This window comes from Oryx dammah, unplaced genomic scaffold (genome assembly GCF_014754425.2).
Source record: "Oryx dammah isolate SB20612 unplaced genomic scaffold, SCBI_Odam_1.1 HiC_scaffold_16, whole genome shotgun sequence".
In the NCBI taxonomy this organism is placed as follows: Eukaryota; Metazoa; Chordata; class Mammalia; order Artiodactyla; family Bovidae; genus Oryx; species Oryx dammah.
Genome location: NW_024070200.1, coordinates 45138180 through 45152790, shown reverse-complemented (window position 1 = coordinate 45152790; position 14611 = coordinate 45138180). Strand labels below are relative to the sequence as shown.

The following is a 14611-nucleotide window of genomic DNA, read 5'->3' as shown; positions in this document are numbered from 1 at the left end:
TGTGTCTGTTGTTAGGTGTCTAATGGTTTATGATGTCTATCGTCTTTGTGAATTGTACCTTTCATCTTTAAAAATATTCACCTTTGTTTCATTTAAAAATAAGTAAATAAATTTTAGAAGAGAAGGACACTTCCCTGCATAACCCAAATATGGACTGGGTTGATCCATAACAGGATGATCAGGAGTTTCTTACTATCATCTCACACTCAGATCTTGGTCAGATTTCCCCCACTGGGCTCCCAAATGTCTTCTACACTTGGTTTTCCTAGAACCAAATGAAGTTCTTGCCCAGAGCAGCATGTTTTGAAAACCATCTCAACTGTCTTAATTCAGACCGTATGCTGACCAGCGTGGAACCAGATGTCTTCCATTTACATACGGGCATCCTCGGTCCTTCTTCCTTCTCACCCATTCCTGGACAGCCTTGCAGGTCCAGGGAGGAATCGCCACAGAGCCCAGACCCCTGCGGGGAGAGAACCACAGTGCTCCCCCCAACCCCAGGAGAAGCACCATGCAAGTCAGAGGAGCAGAGAGATGAGCCAGATGGAAAGGATTTTCTTTTTCCAAACTTGCCAAACCCTCCCGGGAAATCTTGCCACCCTCTTCTGAAGGAAGGTGCTGCCCCCAGGCGAATCCTGGGGGGTGCTGTGGTGAGGTTGACCTTTGCAAAGTCACCCACTTAAGAAAGGCACTTTCTCTGGCTCCCAGCCCCAGCGAAGCCGGCCTGAGGTCGGCCAGGGGGACTGCAGACAGGCGTGTCACCAGAATGCCTGAGAGTTGAGCTGGGGGGTGGACCCAGGACTTGGCTGTGCCAGTGAGATTTTTTTTTTCCATCTTGATGGGAGTTTTGTGGTTTTCACATTGCCTTGGGATAAGGCATCTGAAGTGTCCTGCAGATGACTCTCAGGTCTCCAGCTTACACTTTGTTCCTTTGGGGGCTTTGGGGGTACAGGTTCCCCTGCCCCCTACCCTTGGATTCCTTGCCTCTACATGAGGGGATGTGTGTGTGTTCAGTCACTCAGTCCTGTCTGACTCCTTGTGGCCCCATGGACTATAGCCCGCCTGGCTCCTCTGTTCATGGGGTTCTCCAGGCAAGAATACTGGAGTGGGTTGCCGTGCTCTCCTCCAGAAGATCCTCCCTCCCCAGGGATCGAACCTGAGTCTCAGGTGTCCTGCATTGGCAGGCAGGTTCTTTACCACCAGCCCCACCTAGGGAGCCAAAAGCATCTATACTCCAATAAAATTTAAAAAAACAAACAAACAAAAAAGGATGGAAGAGACTCCTGGCTCACTGTCCCCTCCTACCCCATTGGTGCAGACGCTTCTCTGAGGCAAGGCCTGTGCTGGGAGATGGAGGGTGTTCAGCAGAGGCCCGGCCTCTACCCACGAGAGGCCAGGAGCGTTTCCAGACATTGCCCAATGAACTCTGGGGGCCTGAACCATCCTCGGTGGAAAATCCCTGGTTTAGGTCCTAAACAGAGACTTGTTTAAAAAGCCAGGAAAGTTCCAGAACTGTGCACACCAGGTCAACACAGGGAACTCCGGTGATGGGGGAAACTCCTGAGCATGGTGCCTGGCAAACCTGGGAGCTCTAATGTGTCCAGAAGGAAGCTTGTCTCCCTCCCACTTCCCTCTTCATCTGGCCTGGGCTGGTGAGAAGGGGGTAGATGGAGGGTCTGGATGCAGCCGAGGTCTGACAGCCAACTTAGGAGAAGAAGGACGGGAATAAAAGGATGAGGGGTCTGAGGGGACCAGGGAAAAGACCCAGGAGGTCAGGCGGAAGGATCCTCTGGCAGCCCCTGCTGGGTGAACCTGAGAGAGGAGGGCTGAGGACCATGTGAGCACCCGGCGGAGGAGGAGCCCCTGGGATGGGGCCAAGGGGCCACGTGCAGTGCCGGCTCCCCCCACCGACTCTGATGTAAAGGCTGGACTGTACGACTCCGCTGGCCATTTTACCCCCTCTGCCATCCTCTGCAGGGGCTTGACGGTCTTGACCTGCCGGCACGTCAACCACATCCCCCTCCTGCTTCCACAGAGGGACTGTGGTGCTAGGCTTACCCGTGAGCGTGCGGTTGTTTACTGTTACTTCTGCTGAGGATCCTCCAGGGGAGGTCAGCATCCTCAGGATCCAGGCGACCCTTCACTGCTGGTCCTCCTGCCTTGCCCAGTCCCTTCTGCCACCAAACCTGCCTCCCAACCTCACTGAGAGGTCTGGGCCTCTGGGTCTCCTTCTCTCAGGCACCTTCGGGCTTCAGTCCTTTCTCCGACCATCTCCAAGGAGCCCAAACTCACCTTGTGGCGCCTCACCTGAGTCCTCGAGCCTGCCCCGCTCAGCTCTGCTATGCCCTCTGCCTGCCTCACCCGCCTGGGAATTTGCCGATTGACGCTGCTGTAAAGGTCACTGAGCCCTTCCGGTCCCCAAGCTCTCTAAGCCGCTGCCAGTCTGCCACCAGCCCCTCTTCTGTCTTCCATGACCCCATCCTCACTGCTGCTCTCAGGACACCAGAATCATCTCCAGATGCACTTCTCAGGAGGATCTTCCTTCCTCTTTCACTAAAGAGCAAAACCAGGTGAAGCAAAGGCCATCAGGGGACTTGCTCTGTTTCAAATATGACCCTCTCTCCATAATCACAGTTGCCGCCCAGGTCAGACCACTGTCACCTTCTGCCCGAAGCACCACAGTCCTTCCCATCTGACTTCTACAGAGCTGCCACAGTGACCGCTTGTAAAAACAAGTATAAGTCCGCTCATGTCACTCCGTCTAGAATCCAAGATTTTGATTGCCCCTAGGGGAAAAGATGAAATTCCTCAAATGGCCTTTTGGGCTTGGCATCACTTCCCTCCAAGCTCTCTCTGCTCTGGTCATGCTGCTTCGTCTAAAGTCTTCAGACCTACAAATATTCCCCCTGCCCCAGGCCTTCGAACACTATTGGATCTGGAACATGATTTCCTCATGCATCCTGGCCTTGTTGCTGTCGTTCAGTCACTCGGTCCTGTCTCTTTGTGACCCCATGGCCTGCAGCACGCCAGTTTGCTCTATCCTTCACCATCTCCTGGAGTTTGCTCAAACTCATGTCCACTAAATCAGTGGTGACATCCAACCATCTCATCCTCTGTTGTCCCCTTCTCCTCCTGCCCTCGATCTTTCCCAGCACGAGGGGCTGTTCCAGTGAGTCGGCTCATCATATCAGGTGGCCAAAGGACTGGAGCTTCAGCTTCAGCATCAGTCCTTCCAAGGAATATTCAGGATTGATCTCCTTGCTGTCCAAGGGACTCTCAGGAGTCTTCTCCAACACCACAATTCGAAAGCATCAATTCTTTGGTAGTCAGCCTTCTTTATGGTCCAACTCTCACATCCATACATGACTACTGGAAAAATCATAGTTCTGACTATATGGACTTTGTCAGCAAAGTGACATCTCTGTTTTTAATAACTTTCCTTCCAAGGAGCAAGTCTTAATTTCATGGCCAAGATGTGCTCCAAGGTCACTTTCTCAATAGAAGCTTTTTTCTGGTTCCCCAGGTCAGGTTGCTTTGGCTTACATCCCTTCCTTCCAAGACACTTACCCTAGAGAACTGAAATGTCATCCCCCCGAACTAGGACCACCAATACGTCCAGAGTGCCTGGCTCAGCCTTTGGCACATGGTTGGGACCCAGTAAATGTTGCTTGTTGGATGAATCTCACCTCCAGTCCTTCATTCTCAGCGGACTTCGTCCTGATCTCTCTTTCCTCCCTCTCTACCCACACCCCACATCAAAGGGTCTACTAGAGGTGAACTCTTTTAACCGCCGTTCCCTTTGCCCCACGCCCAGCCAAGCTCGCACGTCAGAAGTGGGCATTTGTGCCTCCACAGCCGCTCTGAGCCGACCACGAGAACACGGTGGGTGGATTCCACAGCTGTTATCGAAAGCCTTTCAGAACGGCTTGAGTCTTTCCGCTGAACAGTAGACTGGGTGAATTTCTTGGAAACAATGTGCTTCTTACGAAAGAGATGAAGTTGAAAGTTTCTCAGCAGTTTCTTCCTGGTCTGCCAGACTGTGCCTTGCTAGCTGTGTGCTTTCTGGCATTTTCTGGCTCTCATCTCCATCAGGGGAACTGTGAGCCAACGCCCCGGGGGGCCGTGTTGAGAGCCAAGGCCCAGGAACTGGAAGGGCTGAGTCTGAGGCTCTGTTGCAACTACTTATTAGCTGTGTGACCTTTTGGGATTTATCCAAGTTCAAGGCATTTTAGATCAACATCTGTCAATGGAGAAATAACTAACATGTACCTGAGTCAGTTGGGAGGCAGGGTTTGGGAATGTGAGGTCTGCATTTTTTTTTTTAATTTTATGTATTTTTTCGTTGGCTGCACCAGGTGTTAGTTGCAGCACACAAGATCTTTAACCGCAGCACCTGGGATCTTTTTTAGTTGGGGCAGTGGAATATAGCTCCCCGACCAAGGATCGAACCCCAGGCCCCTTGCACTGGGAGCTCGGAGTCTCAGCCACTGGACCACCAGGGAAGTCCCGAGGGCATCTGCTTTCTAAGACCTTAATTTTTGTATGTAAATAATGCTAAGACCCAGAGGGAGGGTGATGAAAGTTCACTCCACTTAATGAAAGAATGAGTGATCACTGTGTGTGCGAGTTTTCCCAGAGCCCATAAGATTTGGAAAATATACCATTTACGGCAAAGCGGAGCTTCTTCAGACCACCATCAGGGGAAAACAGAGGCAATCCCACCCCGCTGGCTCTCACCCACCTGCCATTATACGACCTGTAGCTCTTAAAAAGGAGGCCCCTAGTTTTTTCTTGAGGTTCCCGGAGAGTGTCTCTGAGGTGGGCCCTTGCGCTGTGAACACGGAGCTGTGCTTCCTCGAGCCCTCTGGGTGTTGAGACTAAGCAGTGTCACGGGCGTTAGTGGGAGAGGTGTCTTTGCTCTCTCCTCAGCTGCCCTTTGGGCCAGGAGGAAGGAAATTGTGCAGTCTTATCTCTCTGCGGGCTCAGAGATTTAGCAAAGCAGCTTTTCCAGTGTTCACTCCAAGGCTGCAGTGGGTTCAGGGGGACAAATCTGAAATGCAGATCCTCGGTGAATTCAGAGCGGCTCCTGTCTTCTTTCCTCGCCATTGTTAAGGGCATGTGTGCTAAGTTGCTTCAGTTGTGTCTGACTCTTTGAGAGCCTATGGACTGTAGGATCCACCAGGCTCCTCTGTCCATGGAATTTTCCAGTCAAGAATACCAGAGTGGGATGCCATTCCCTTCTCCAGGGGATCTTCTGGGCGCAGGGATCGAACCTGGCTCTCCCACACTGGCAGGCGGATTCTTTACTGTCTGGGCCACCAAGGAAGCCCTGAGTAGAGCTAGTGACAGCCATCTGAGGGCATCCCAAGCTACAGCTCGGGAGCACCTATCTGGTCCTACGGAGAACAAGGTGCCAAGGAGCCCATTCACTCAAAACTCCATAAACTCAGGACACCTGCTGCTGCTAAGTCGCTTCAGTCTGATTCTGTGCGACTCCATAGATGGCAGCCCACCAGGCTCCCCCGTCCCTGGGATTCTCCAGGCAAGAACACTGGAGTGGGTTGCCATTTCCTTCTCCAATGCATCAAAGTGAAAAGTGAAAGGGAAGTCGCTCAGTCATGTCCCACTCTTCACGACCCCATGGACTACAGCCCACCAGGCTCCTCCATCCGTGGGATTCTCCAGGCAAGAGTACTGGAGTGGGGTGCCACTGCCTTCTCTGCCAGGACACCAGGGCCCACCTCTTTGAGGCCTTTTGGGTACAACACCACCAAAAGGAATAGGGTGCTCAGCACAGTAATCCATCCCGCCTGGTTGAAGGCAGCACACCACTTAAGAAATATTAACATTTCCTAAATCATAATTGAAAAAGACAACATGCTCCCCAATGTTCATCACAGCACTATTTACAATAGCCAGGCCATGGAAGATGAGTGGATAAGGAAGTTGTGGTACATATACACAATGGAATATTGGTGGTGGTTGGTGGTTTAGCCGCTAAGTCGTGTCTGACTCTTGCGACCCCATGGACTGTTACTCAGCCATAAAAAGGAACTCATTTGGCTCAGTTCTAATAAGGTGGATGAACCTGGAGCCTATTATGCAAAGTGAAGTGAGTCAGAAAGAGAAAAACAAATGTCATATATTAACGCATATTTGGGCCACAGTTCATGGGGTTGCCAAGAGTCAGACATGACTGAGTGACTAAGCACAGCACCGCATATATATGGAATCTAGAAAGATGGTACTGATGAACATACTTGCTGGGCAGCAATGGAGAGGCAGAGATAGAGAACAGACCCAGAGGGGAAGAAGAGTGTGGGACGACTTGAGAGAGTAGCACTGAAACATACACACGTATGTAAAATAGACAGCCAGTGGGAATGCGCTGTCTGACGCAGGGAGTTCAGGGCCGGTGCTCCGTGACAACCTAGAAGGGTGGGATGGGGGTGGTGGTGGGAGGGCGGTTCACGTGGGAGGGGACGTACGTATACGTATGGCTTGATTCATGTTGCTGCATGGCAGAAACCAAGACAATATTGTAAAGCAGATATCCTCCAGTTAGAAACATTTTTTTTTTTTTTTTAATATTAACCTTTCCAGGGAAGGGAGTTATCACTGCAAGAGAGAAGCCCGGGCAAAGTCTCAGATTTGAGGATATTTTTACCTTCTTTGGAGAAATATTTGACCAGGAAGCACCGCTTTTTCTATATCAAATTCCATCTCAAAGGCTAAATTCTATTTATCCTGAAGGGTTGAAGGTGTGGTGCTGGTAGCAATTTTAAAATGTTTCAAAGCCTCTGACAACAGCCAAATGAATTCACCTCTCATTGACATTCTCAGAAGTGCAGTTGTTTTAATAAAGGAAAATATATTTGGAAAGGATAGGCTGTAAAATTAAAAGTGTGCATTTTCAATGATCTCATGTGCTTTGCTGGACAGAAAAATTCCCCTAGCTCTGATTTTTCTAGCCGCTCTTAAAAAGAAAGATAAAAGAAGGGGAGTAAACATTCATAACTAGACATCTCATAAGGTCACTTCTTTTTTCTTTTTTGAATTAGGGCACATAAAAAAAGAAACATCTAAATCTGATGTTCAAACAACCTTTCAGTTTGATCCATTCTCCTTGCCTTAAGAGTATATTTTATAAGTGCCCCAAATCTTTGAGCCTGTTCCTCCCTTTCTTTGCTCCTACCAGGTTTGAAAGGCAAATAACTTCTTCCTCCATCAATGTTCTGTCCAGAATGAACACCATATGGATGCTCTTTTTCAAACTGAATTATTTTTGGTTAGTTCTCTCCTTTGACCTTTAGCCTCCCAATCCTAAAATAACAGTGTACACATTTGAAAAGACTTAAGAGTTTCCATATCTACCATGGGGGTGGAAGAAAGTTAATTATCCACATGAAGCCTTGCAAATGTTACTTAAAATTAGACCTAAGAGGTATAGTGCACATTTTTGCTTGCAAATCATGAAGCAGTTAAGAAAATTTTCAAAAAGTGCAAAGTATAGCTTTATTATTACTTTTAAATTTATTTAACTGTGCTGGGTTTTAGGTGCAGCACAGGGGATTTTTAGTTGAGGCATGCGGGATCTACTTCCCTGACCAGGGATCAAACTGCGGACCCCTGCATAGAGAGTGCAGAACAACTGGACCACCAGGGAAGTCCCGAAAGTGTACTTTTAAATAACTGGTAATTAAAATCTCTATGGCAGTTGCTTTCAAACTTAAGTATGCATCGGAATTACTTGGAGGCTTTGTTAAAACAGCATACTGAGTTCACCTCAGTTTGATAGAGGAAGTCTTAGATGGGGGCCGAGACTTTGCATGTCCCACAAGCTATGACAAACCTAGACAGTGTATTAAAAAGCAGAGATAACACTTTGCTGACAAAGGTCCATCTAGTCAAAACTGTGATTTTTCCACTAGTCATGTACGGATATGAGACTTGGATCATAAAGAAGGCTGAGTGCCAAAGAATTGATGCTTTCAACTCGTGGCGTTGGAGAAGACTCTTGAGAGTCCCTTGGACTGCAAGGAGATCAAACCAATCAATCCTAAAGGCAATCAACCCTGAATATTCATTGGGAGGACTGATGCTGAAGCTGAAGGTCTAATCCTTTGGCCACCTGATGCAAAAAGCTGACTCACTGGAAAAGACCCTCATGCTGGGAAAGACTGAGGGCAGGAGGGGAAGTGAGCAACAGAGGATGAGATGCTTGGATGGGATAACCAATTCAACAGACATGAGTTTGAGTAAACTCCAGGAGATGGTAAAGGACAGGGACTGTCTTCAGTCATCCTCATGACTCAAGGTCAAGTCTCTGGCTCTCCAGCCCTGGGCCAGGATTGGCCAGATTGGGAGGCTCTTGGTCCCTTCACTTCTGCCCTTGCAGGGAGCCCTTCTGTTTGTCCTGCCCCCTTCCTTTCTTGGAGTCCATGGCATGTGACTCTCTCATGAACTGCAGGGCACACAGGCCTCCCCACGGCTCGTCCCTGAATTGAGAGAAGTTGCTGTCTGTGCCACAGGCTCTGTCTGTGGAAGAGGATCAAAGGAAAGTCTTCTCAATTTCCATGGTCCAGTTTGTGTGTGTAGGTTGACATTTCATAATCCTCTGTTTTTAGAATCTGATCTAAATGCTTGGCTTTTATTATTAATTTTATATCCCCCCCCCCCCCCCAGTTTCGGAAGTCTCAAGTGCTTTTTGCCTTGAAAAGAAAGGATTACTTGGATTGCTTCACGAAGATACATCTTCTTATTCTTGGATTTAATTGTCTGTTCAGCTGGAGAGCTCTGGGCCTTACTTAAGACAGGTTCAGTCGCTCGGTTGAGTCTGACTCTTTGCGACCACATGGACTGCAGCACGCCAGGCTTCCCTGTCCTTCACCATCTCCTGGAGTTTGCTCAAACTCATGTCCATTGACTCAGTGATGTCATCCAACCATCTCGAGGGAAGGAATATTTCTTACCCAGTTTTAAGGGCATGGGTTAACCTAATATCTGAAATCAAATATTTCTCTAAACTCACTGGCCATAAATCTGAGCAATATAGGTAATGATTTTTGAATCTTGGACACTGGTAGGTTTACCTAAGTTTGAGGCACAGGATAAAAATATCATAAATATGAAGATCTTCCTCTTGTCCTCTGTTATAGTGAAGATGAGGCTTCTGTGGATGAGTTCTCTGACCCTGATGCTAATCAGGCCACAGTCCCTGGAATCCTTTTGTACTCAGAGCAGGAGGTGCAGCTGCATGAGATACTGGACCTGGGCCACGCGACATCTTCCAGGTCCTCTTCTCATACAGCACATGTGAGGATCCAGTGAGGATCTCTCTCCCTCTGTCCCCTTGCACCCCAACACACACTCCCATACCCCTGGGGTCGTAACAGATGGATATTTCCCCTCAAGCCAAGTAGTGCTAGTGGTAAAGAATCCACTGGCCAACGCAGGAGATGTGGGCTCGATCCCTGGGTCAGGAAGATCCCCTGGAGAAGGAAATGGCAACCCACTCCAGTGTTCCTGCCTGGAAAATCCCATGGACAGAGGAGCCTGCAGGCTACTGTCTGTGGGGTTGCAAAAAGTTGGACAGACACGATGGAGCGACCGGGCACACTGAAAAGTCTCACCCACCCAGACTCGCCGCCCCTTGCCCACCTGTGCCCTGGGGTTGTCTTAGAAAAGGCAAGAGGCTGATGTTACCTATGTCTGTCCTCTGAAATCTCAGCGCCTTAATGCCAAGAATCTTCCAGGAGCGAGGGTCTTGGTTTTGTGGCATCCTCATTGCCCCTCGTCTATAAATGACTGCCAGAGACGAAGCCCAATGTAAGAACAGTAACACCCCCATCCCACTTTGGGACAGGTTAAATACTTGGTTCAGGCTTCCCAGGTGGCCCAGGGGTAAAGAATCCACCAGCAAATGCAGGAGACACAGGTTAGATCCCTGGGTGGGGAAGACCCCCGTTGGAGGAAATGGCCACCCACTCCAGTATTCTTGCCTGGGAAATCCCATGGACAAAGGAGCCTGGCGGGCTACAGTTCGTGGCGTATCACAAGAGTTGTGCATGACTGAGCATCACAGCTTCCAGGTTCACTTTCACTGCATTTCATACGTGCATGTGAGCGTCTGAGCGTGGCCCAGGGACACGAAGGGGGCCCTTCGCCAGCTACACAGCATGGCAGACAACTCACATGACGGATTGGCTGCAGCCTGTGGCCTGCGGTCACCTCCCTGCTCGTTGCTGCCTCCCCAAACATGGAGAAGGAAGAGCGGCCGTCCACCAGGCTGACGGCCTCCCCCACACCAGCCCATCTGGCAGGGCCGCAGAACGCAGTGAGCGCTCCAGCTCTCTCAGGGCTGTGCCTCTTTTCTATTAAATGCAGTGTTTGCTGATAAAGTGGAGAGTCTAAGAATACTTTATATGGTACATCTGGCAGTTTGAATGATGTTATTCACAAATGCTATAAATCGATGTGTTAGCTTTTCCTGTGTTATCCAAGTTTTTAGATAAAACAGTATGTGGTGAACTCTCCTCAATTAATTCAGATTATCAGTATCTGTTCAACTTGGACAGACAGTGAAATATCTAGCTTAACTTTCCCCAAAGGCAGGGTCAATCAGACTTGACCAGATTTGCCAGGGCTCTAGTATTAAGAATGACCTAGTGTATATGAAAACAAAACAAATTAAAAAAAAACCCTAAACAAACAAAAAACCATTAAAAGCATTTCGAGTCTGGTCTTATAATTTTATGCATTTTGAAAAAGAATCCTTCTTTTAAGTGGCTATACAAGGTATTAGGGAAACATCAAACATTACAAAATCTATTTTTGACTGGATTCATTTGTCCCTTATATGGGGATCTCCCTGAATGAGGCAACTGAGGAGATTTAGGGAAGACATTTACAATAAAGGCAATAATCTCATCATATAAGATAATACCCTTCAGTAAGGTTAAGAGGAAACAGCCAAGAGAATTACAGAAATTTACTTTTTTTTTTTTTTTTTTTAATATCAGTTCAGTTCAGTTCAGTCACTCAGTCATGTCCGACTCTTTGCAACCCCATGGACTGCAGCATGCCAAGACTCCCTGTCCATCACCAAATCCCGGAGTTTACTCAAACTCATGTCCGTTGAGTGGGTGATGCCGTCCAACCATCTCATCCTCTGTTGTCCCCGTCTCCTGCCTTCAATCCTTCCCAGCATCTGGGTCTTTTCCAATGAGTCAGTTCTTTCTATCAGGTGGCCAATGTATTGGAGTTTTAGCTTCAGCATCAGCCTTTCCAATGAATATTCAGGACTGATTTCCTTTAGGATGGACTGGTTGGATCCCCTTGCAGTCCAAGGGACTCTCAAGAGTCTTCTCCAACACCACAGTTCAAAAGCATCAGTTCTTCCGCGCTCAGCTTTCTTTATAGTTCAACTCTCACATCCATACGTGACTACTGGAAAAACCACTGCTTTGACTAGATAGACCTTCGTTGGCAAAGTAATGTCTCTGGTTTTAATATGCTGTTTAGGTTGGTCACAACTTTTCTTCCAAGGAGCAAGTGTCTTTTAATTTTACGGCTGCAGTCACCATTTGTAGTGATTTTGGAGCCCCCCAAAATAAAGCTTGTCACTGTTTCCATTGCTTCCCCATCTATTTGTCTTGAAGTGATGGGACCAGATGCCATGATCTTAGTTCTCTGAATGTTGAGTTTTAAGCCAACTTTTTCACTCTCCTCTTTCACTTCCATCAAGAGGCTCTTTAGTTCTTCTTTGCTTTCTGCCATAATGGTGGTGTCATCTGCATATCTGAGGTTATTGATATTTCTCCTAGCAATCTTGATTCCAGTTTGTGCTTCATCCAGCCCAGTGTTTCTCATGATGTACTCTGCATAGAAGTTAAATAAGCAGGGTGACAATATACAGCCTTGGCGTACTCCTTTTCCTATTTGGAACCAGTCTGTTACTTTAATTAACATTTATTTAAATATGAGTGACGCAATATATGAAGGAATGTGAAAGCAGAAGGTTTAAAGGCTAACAATTGAACATCATATCAAAACATTGTTTGGACGGACAAATAAACCGTAAGATGAATCAGCTGTAAAAGTGACTTGGTTTAACTAATCTAAAGGTAGCTCGTCTTGCAAGTTTGTGGTCTCTTCAAAGGATGTTAAATGCTGTTAACCACAGATTACATATAAAATATGTTTAAGTGGAGGATGTAGTTGGAAGTGTGACGCTGACAACAGGCAGAGGCGGGCTGCTCAGTGCAGAGGATGCAGGCCCCACACCCTGCCCTCAGCACTGAGCAGCCTGCCCTCATCACAGCCCGAGTTTTACTGCTGGGGGCAGTTACACCCAGGGTAGGGAGAAGGAGGGCATGGCAACCCACTCCAGGATTCTTGCCTGGAGAATACCACGGACAGAGGAGCCTGGCAAGCTACGGTCCATGGGGTCACAAAGAGTCGGACATGACTGAAGCACACACAAAGGGAGAAGGATCCACTGCAATGCTTATTATAACATCTTGCTTTGTAGCAGAATCAATTACCAAACAATTCTGGAATGCCCTATGTAAAATATTATACGGATTAACTTTATTGAAAGTGAATGCACAGAGATGACGCAGCATAAAGAAATTTTCCCAGTATCAAAGCCTGGGTGACCTTTCCTCATTTATTACAAAGGGAAGGATCAGCCAGCAGGGGTGGTTACTTATTCTTGCTGAGGGTTCTCTGCTTTTCTGCGTGCTCCACAATCTTCTCTTCCACATAGAGACCCTTCCGCTTCCGCACTGCATTCATGTACTTCCGGGCCTGGTTCTCGGAATCGGCCTTTTCCCCAAAGTGCAGGTACTCCTCCTCGGTGGTTGGTACCCAGAAGGGGTCGCTGGGGATGATCTTGTAAAGGAAGGTGACAGAACGTGCTACATTAGACAACTATACTTTTATTCCCAATGCCAATTCATACAGTCGTAGCTTAAGGAACGAATGCTAAGCAATGAAGAGGTAAGCTTGCTAGAAATGGTAATAAACAACCATGAACAAATGGAGGCAGATTCAATGAAACCTGTAATATACATATTAGTCGTTACTGTTAGAGCCTTCATAGAACACTAAGGAAGTAAGAAAACTATCACTTTTGAATAATAGGAAAAACTCTCCCCTATACTACGATACCCCTGGGTAGAGGTGCTATTTCATTAATTTCACCTTTGTCCTCAGCACAGATCAACACATGGGTCTATTCTTGATTATTCTGAGTTTTTGCTCCAAAATTCAGTGCAGTATTAGGAGGTCAGTACTGCCAACATGCTGACCACATTCTATAAAATCATCTTTACCAGTAAGGACAGTGAGATTCTGACTTTCATATGTCTTGTTCTTTTTGTTGCTTTTTTCTTATTTTCCAACCGGGCAGAAAGAGTGTTATGTCGCAAGTGGTCTCAAATCCCAATACTCTTCGGTTTGAGACACAGAAATGAAAGAAGAATTTATTTTATAATAGTCACTCTTCAATGTAACAGCAGGAAATTTCTGTGGACCAGGAAGGGAGAGAAGAGAGCCCACAGTGATGAACAGAGGTACAAGCCCCATCCACTTCCCACAGGGAGCCTTGGAGTGGTCACGAGGGCCAGACTCTTACTGCCCACTGAGGATGGACAGGCCCAAAGCCACATACCCCAGGCATGTGGGGACCAGAATTCCCAAGTCTTCTTGGGAGGTGGAGTAACTATGTCTGCCTGGGGCTGTGGCTAGAAGTGACTAGTAGGTCATGAGAGAAAAGCTATCACCTTCTGAAGATGAGGCTCAGCCCATGCAGTCTGTGGTCCTGCACCGTCCACACTGGGGAAGGCACTGACCTGAGCCTCGGCCCTCAAGAGGGCAGAGGAGGAGAGAAGCCCCGCTGCAAGTGACCCTGCCAGTGTGACTCTGCGAGGACAAGAGGAAATCCAGCACCATGAAAGGCGCCAGACTCAACAAAAGGAGAATGAACAGTCAGCAAGAGATAACAAGGCAATCTGAAGACAAAGTTCTAGAGAGTTGATGTAAAAATCCTCCAAGAAATAAAGGAGATGGGGGTGGGCAACAGCAGTCATAAAACAGTAGGCAGTTGTGAAAAAGAACTAGACCACACGTCACAGTCTCGTAAGTGTGTGAAAGCACACAACAGTGCCCTTAGGCTGAAGTACTAGACATGAGGACTCAGGTGTCCTCAAGGTATATGTCCTCAGGTCCACAGAGCATCAGCAACATCTCCAAAGGTTCCATTAGCAAAGGACTGGCAGGAGGTTGTTATTGTTCAGCCAGTCACTAAGTCGTGTCCAACTCGTTGTGACCCCATGGACTGCAGCAGGCCAGGCTCCTCTGTCCTCCATTATCTCCCAGAGTTTGCTGAAATTTATGTCCACTTAGTTGATGATGCCATCCAGCCATCTCATCCTCCACTGCCCACTTCTCTTCCTGCCTTCAATCTTTTCCCACATCAGGGTCTTTTCCAATGAGTTGCCTCTTCACATCAGATGGCCGGAGTGCTGGAGCTTCAGCATCAGTCCTTCCAAGGAATACTCAAGGTTGACTTTCTTTTAGGACTGGCAAGTTGCTGGGGTCTTGCCCA

At 47.8% G+C, this 14611-nt stretch overlaps 1 protein-coding gene across 2 annotated transcripts in view; it reads right to left on the bottom strand.

The window, feature by feature from the left end:
* Positions 1-12569: 12569 nt before the first annotated feature.
* EFL1 (elongation factor like GTPase 1) overlaps positions 12570-14611 on the bottom strand; it is a 111623-nt gene continuing 109581 nt past the window's right edge. For both annotated transcript variants that reach the window (XM_040257469.1, XM_040257470.1), the window contains exon 20: positions 12570-12894. In XM_040257469.1, coding sequence (XP_040113403.1) covers positions 12706-12894 — 189 coding nt within the window. In that variant the 3' untranslated portion in view covers positions 12570-12705. The remainder of the gene's footprint in view (positions 12895-14611) is intronic.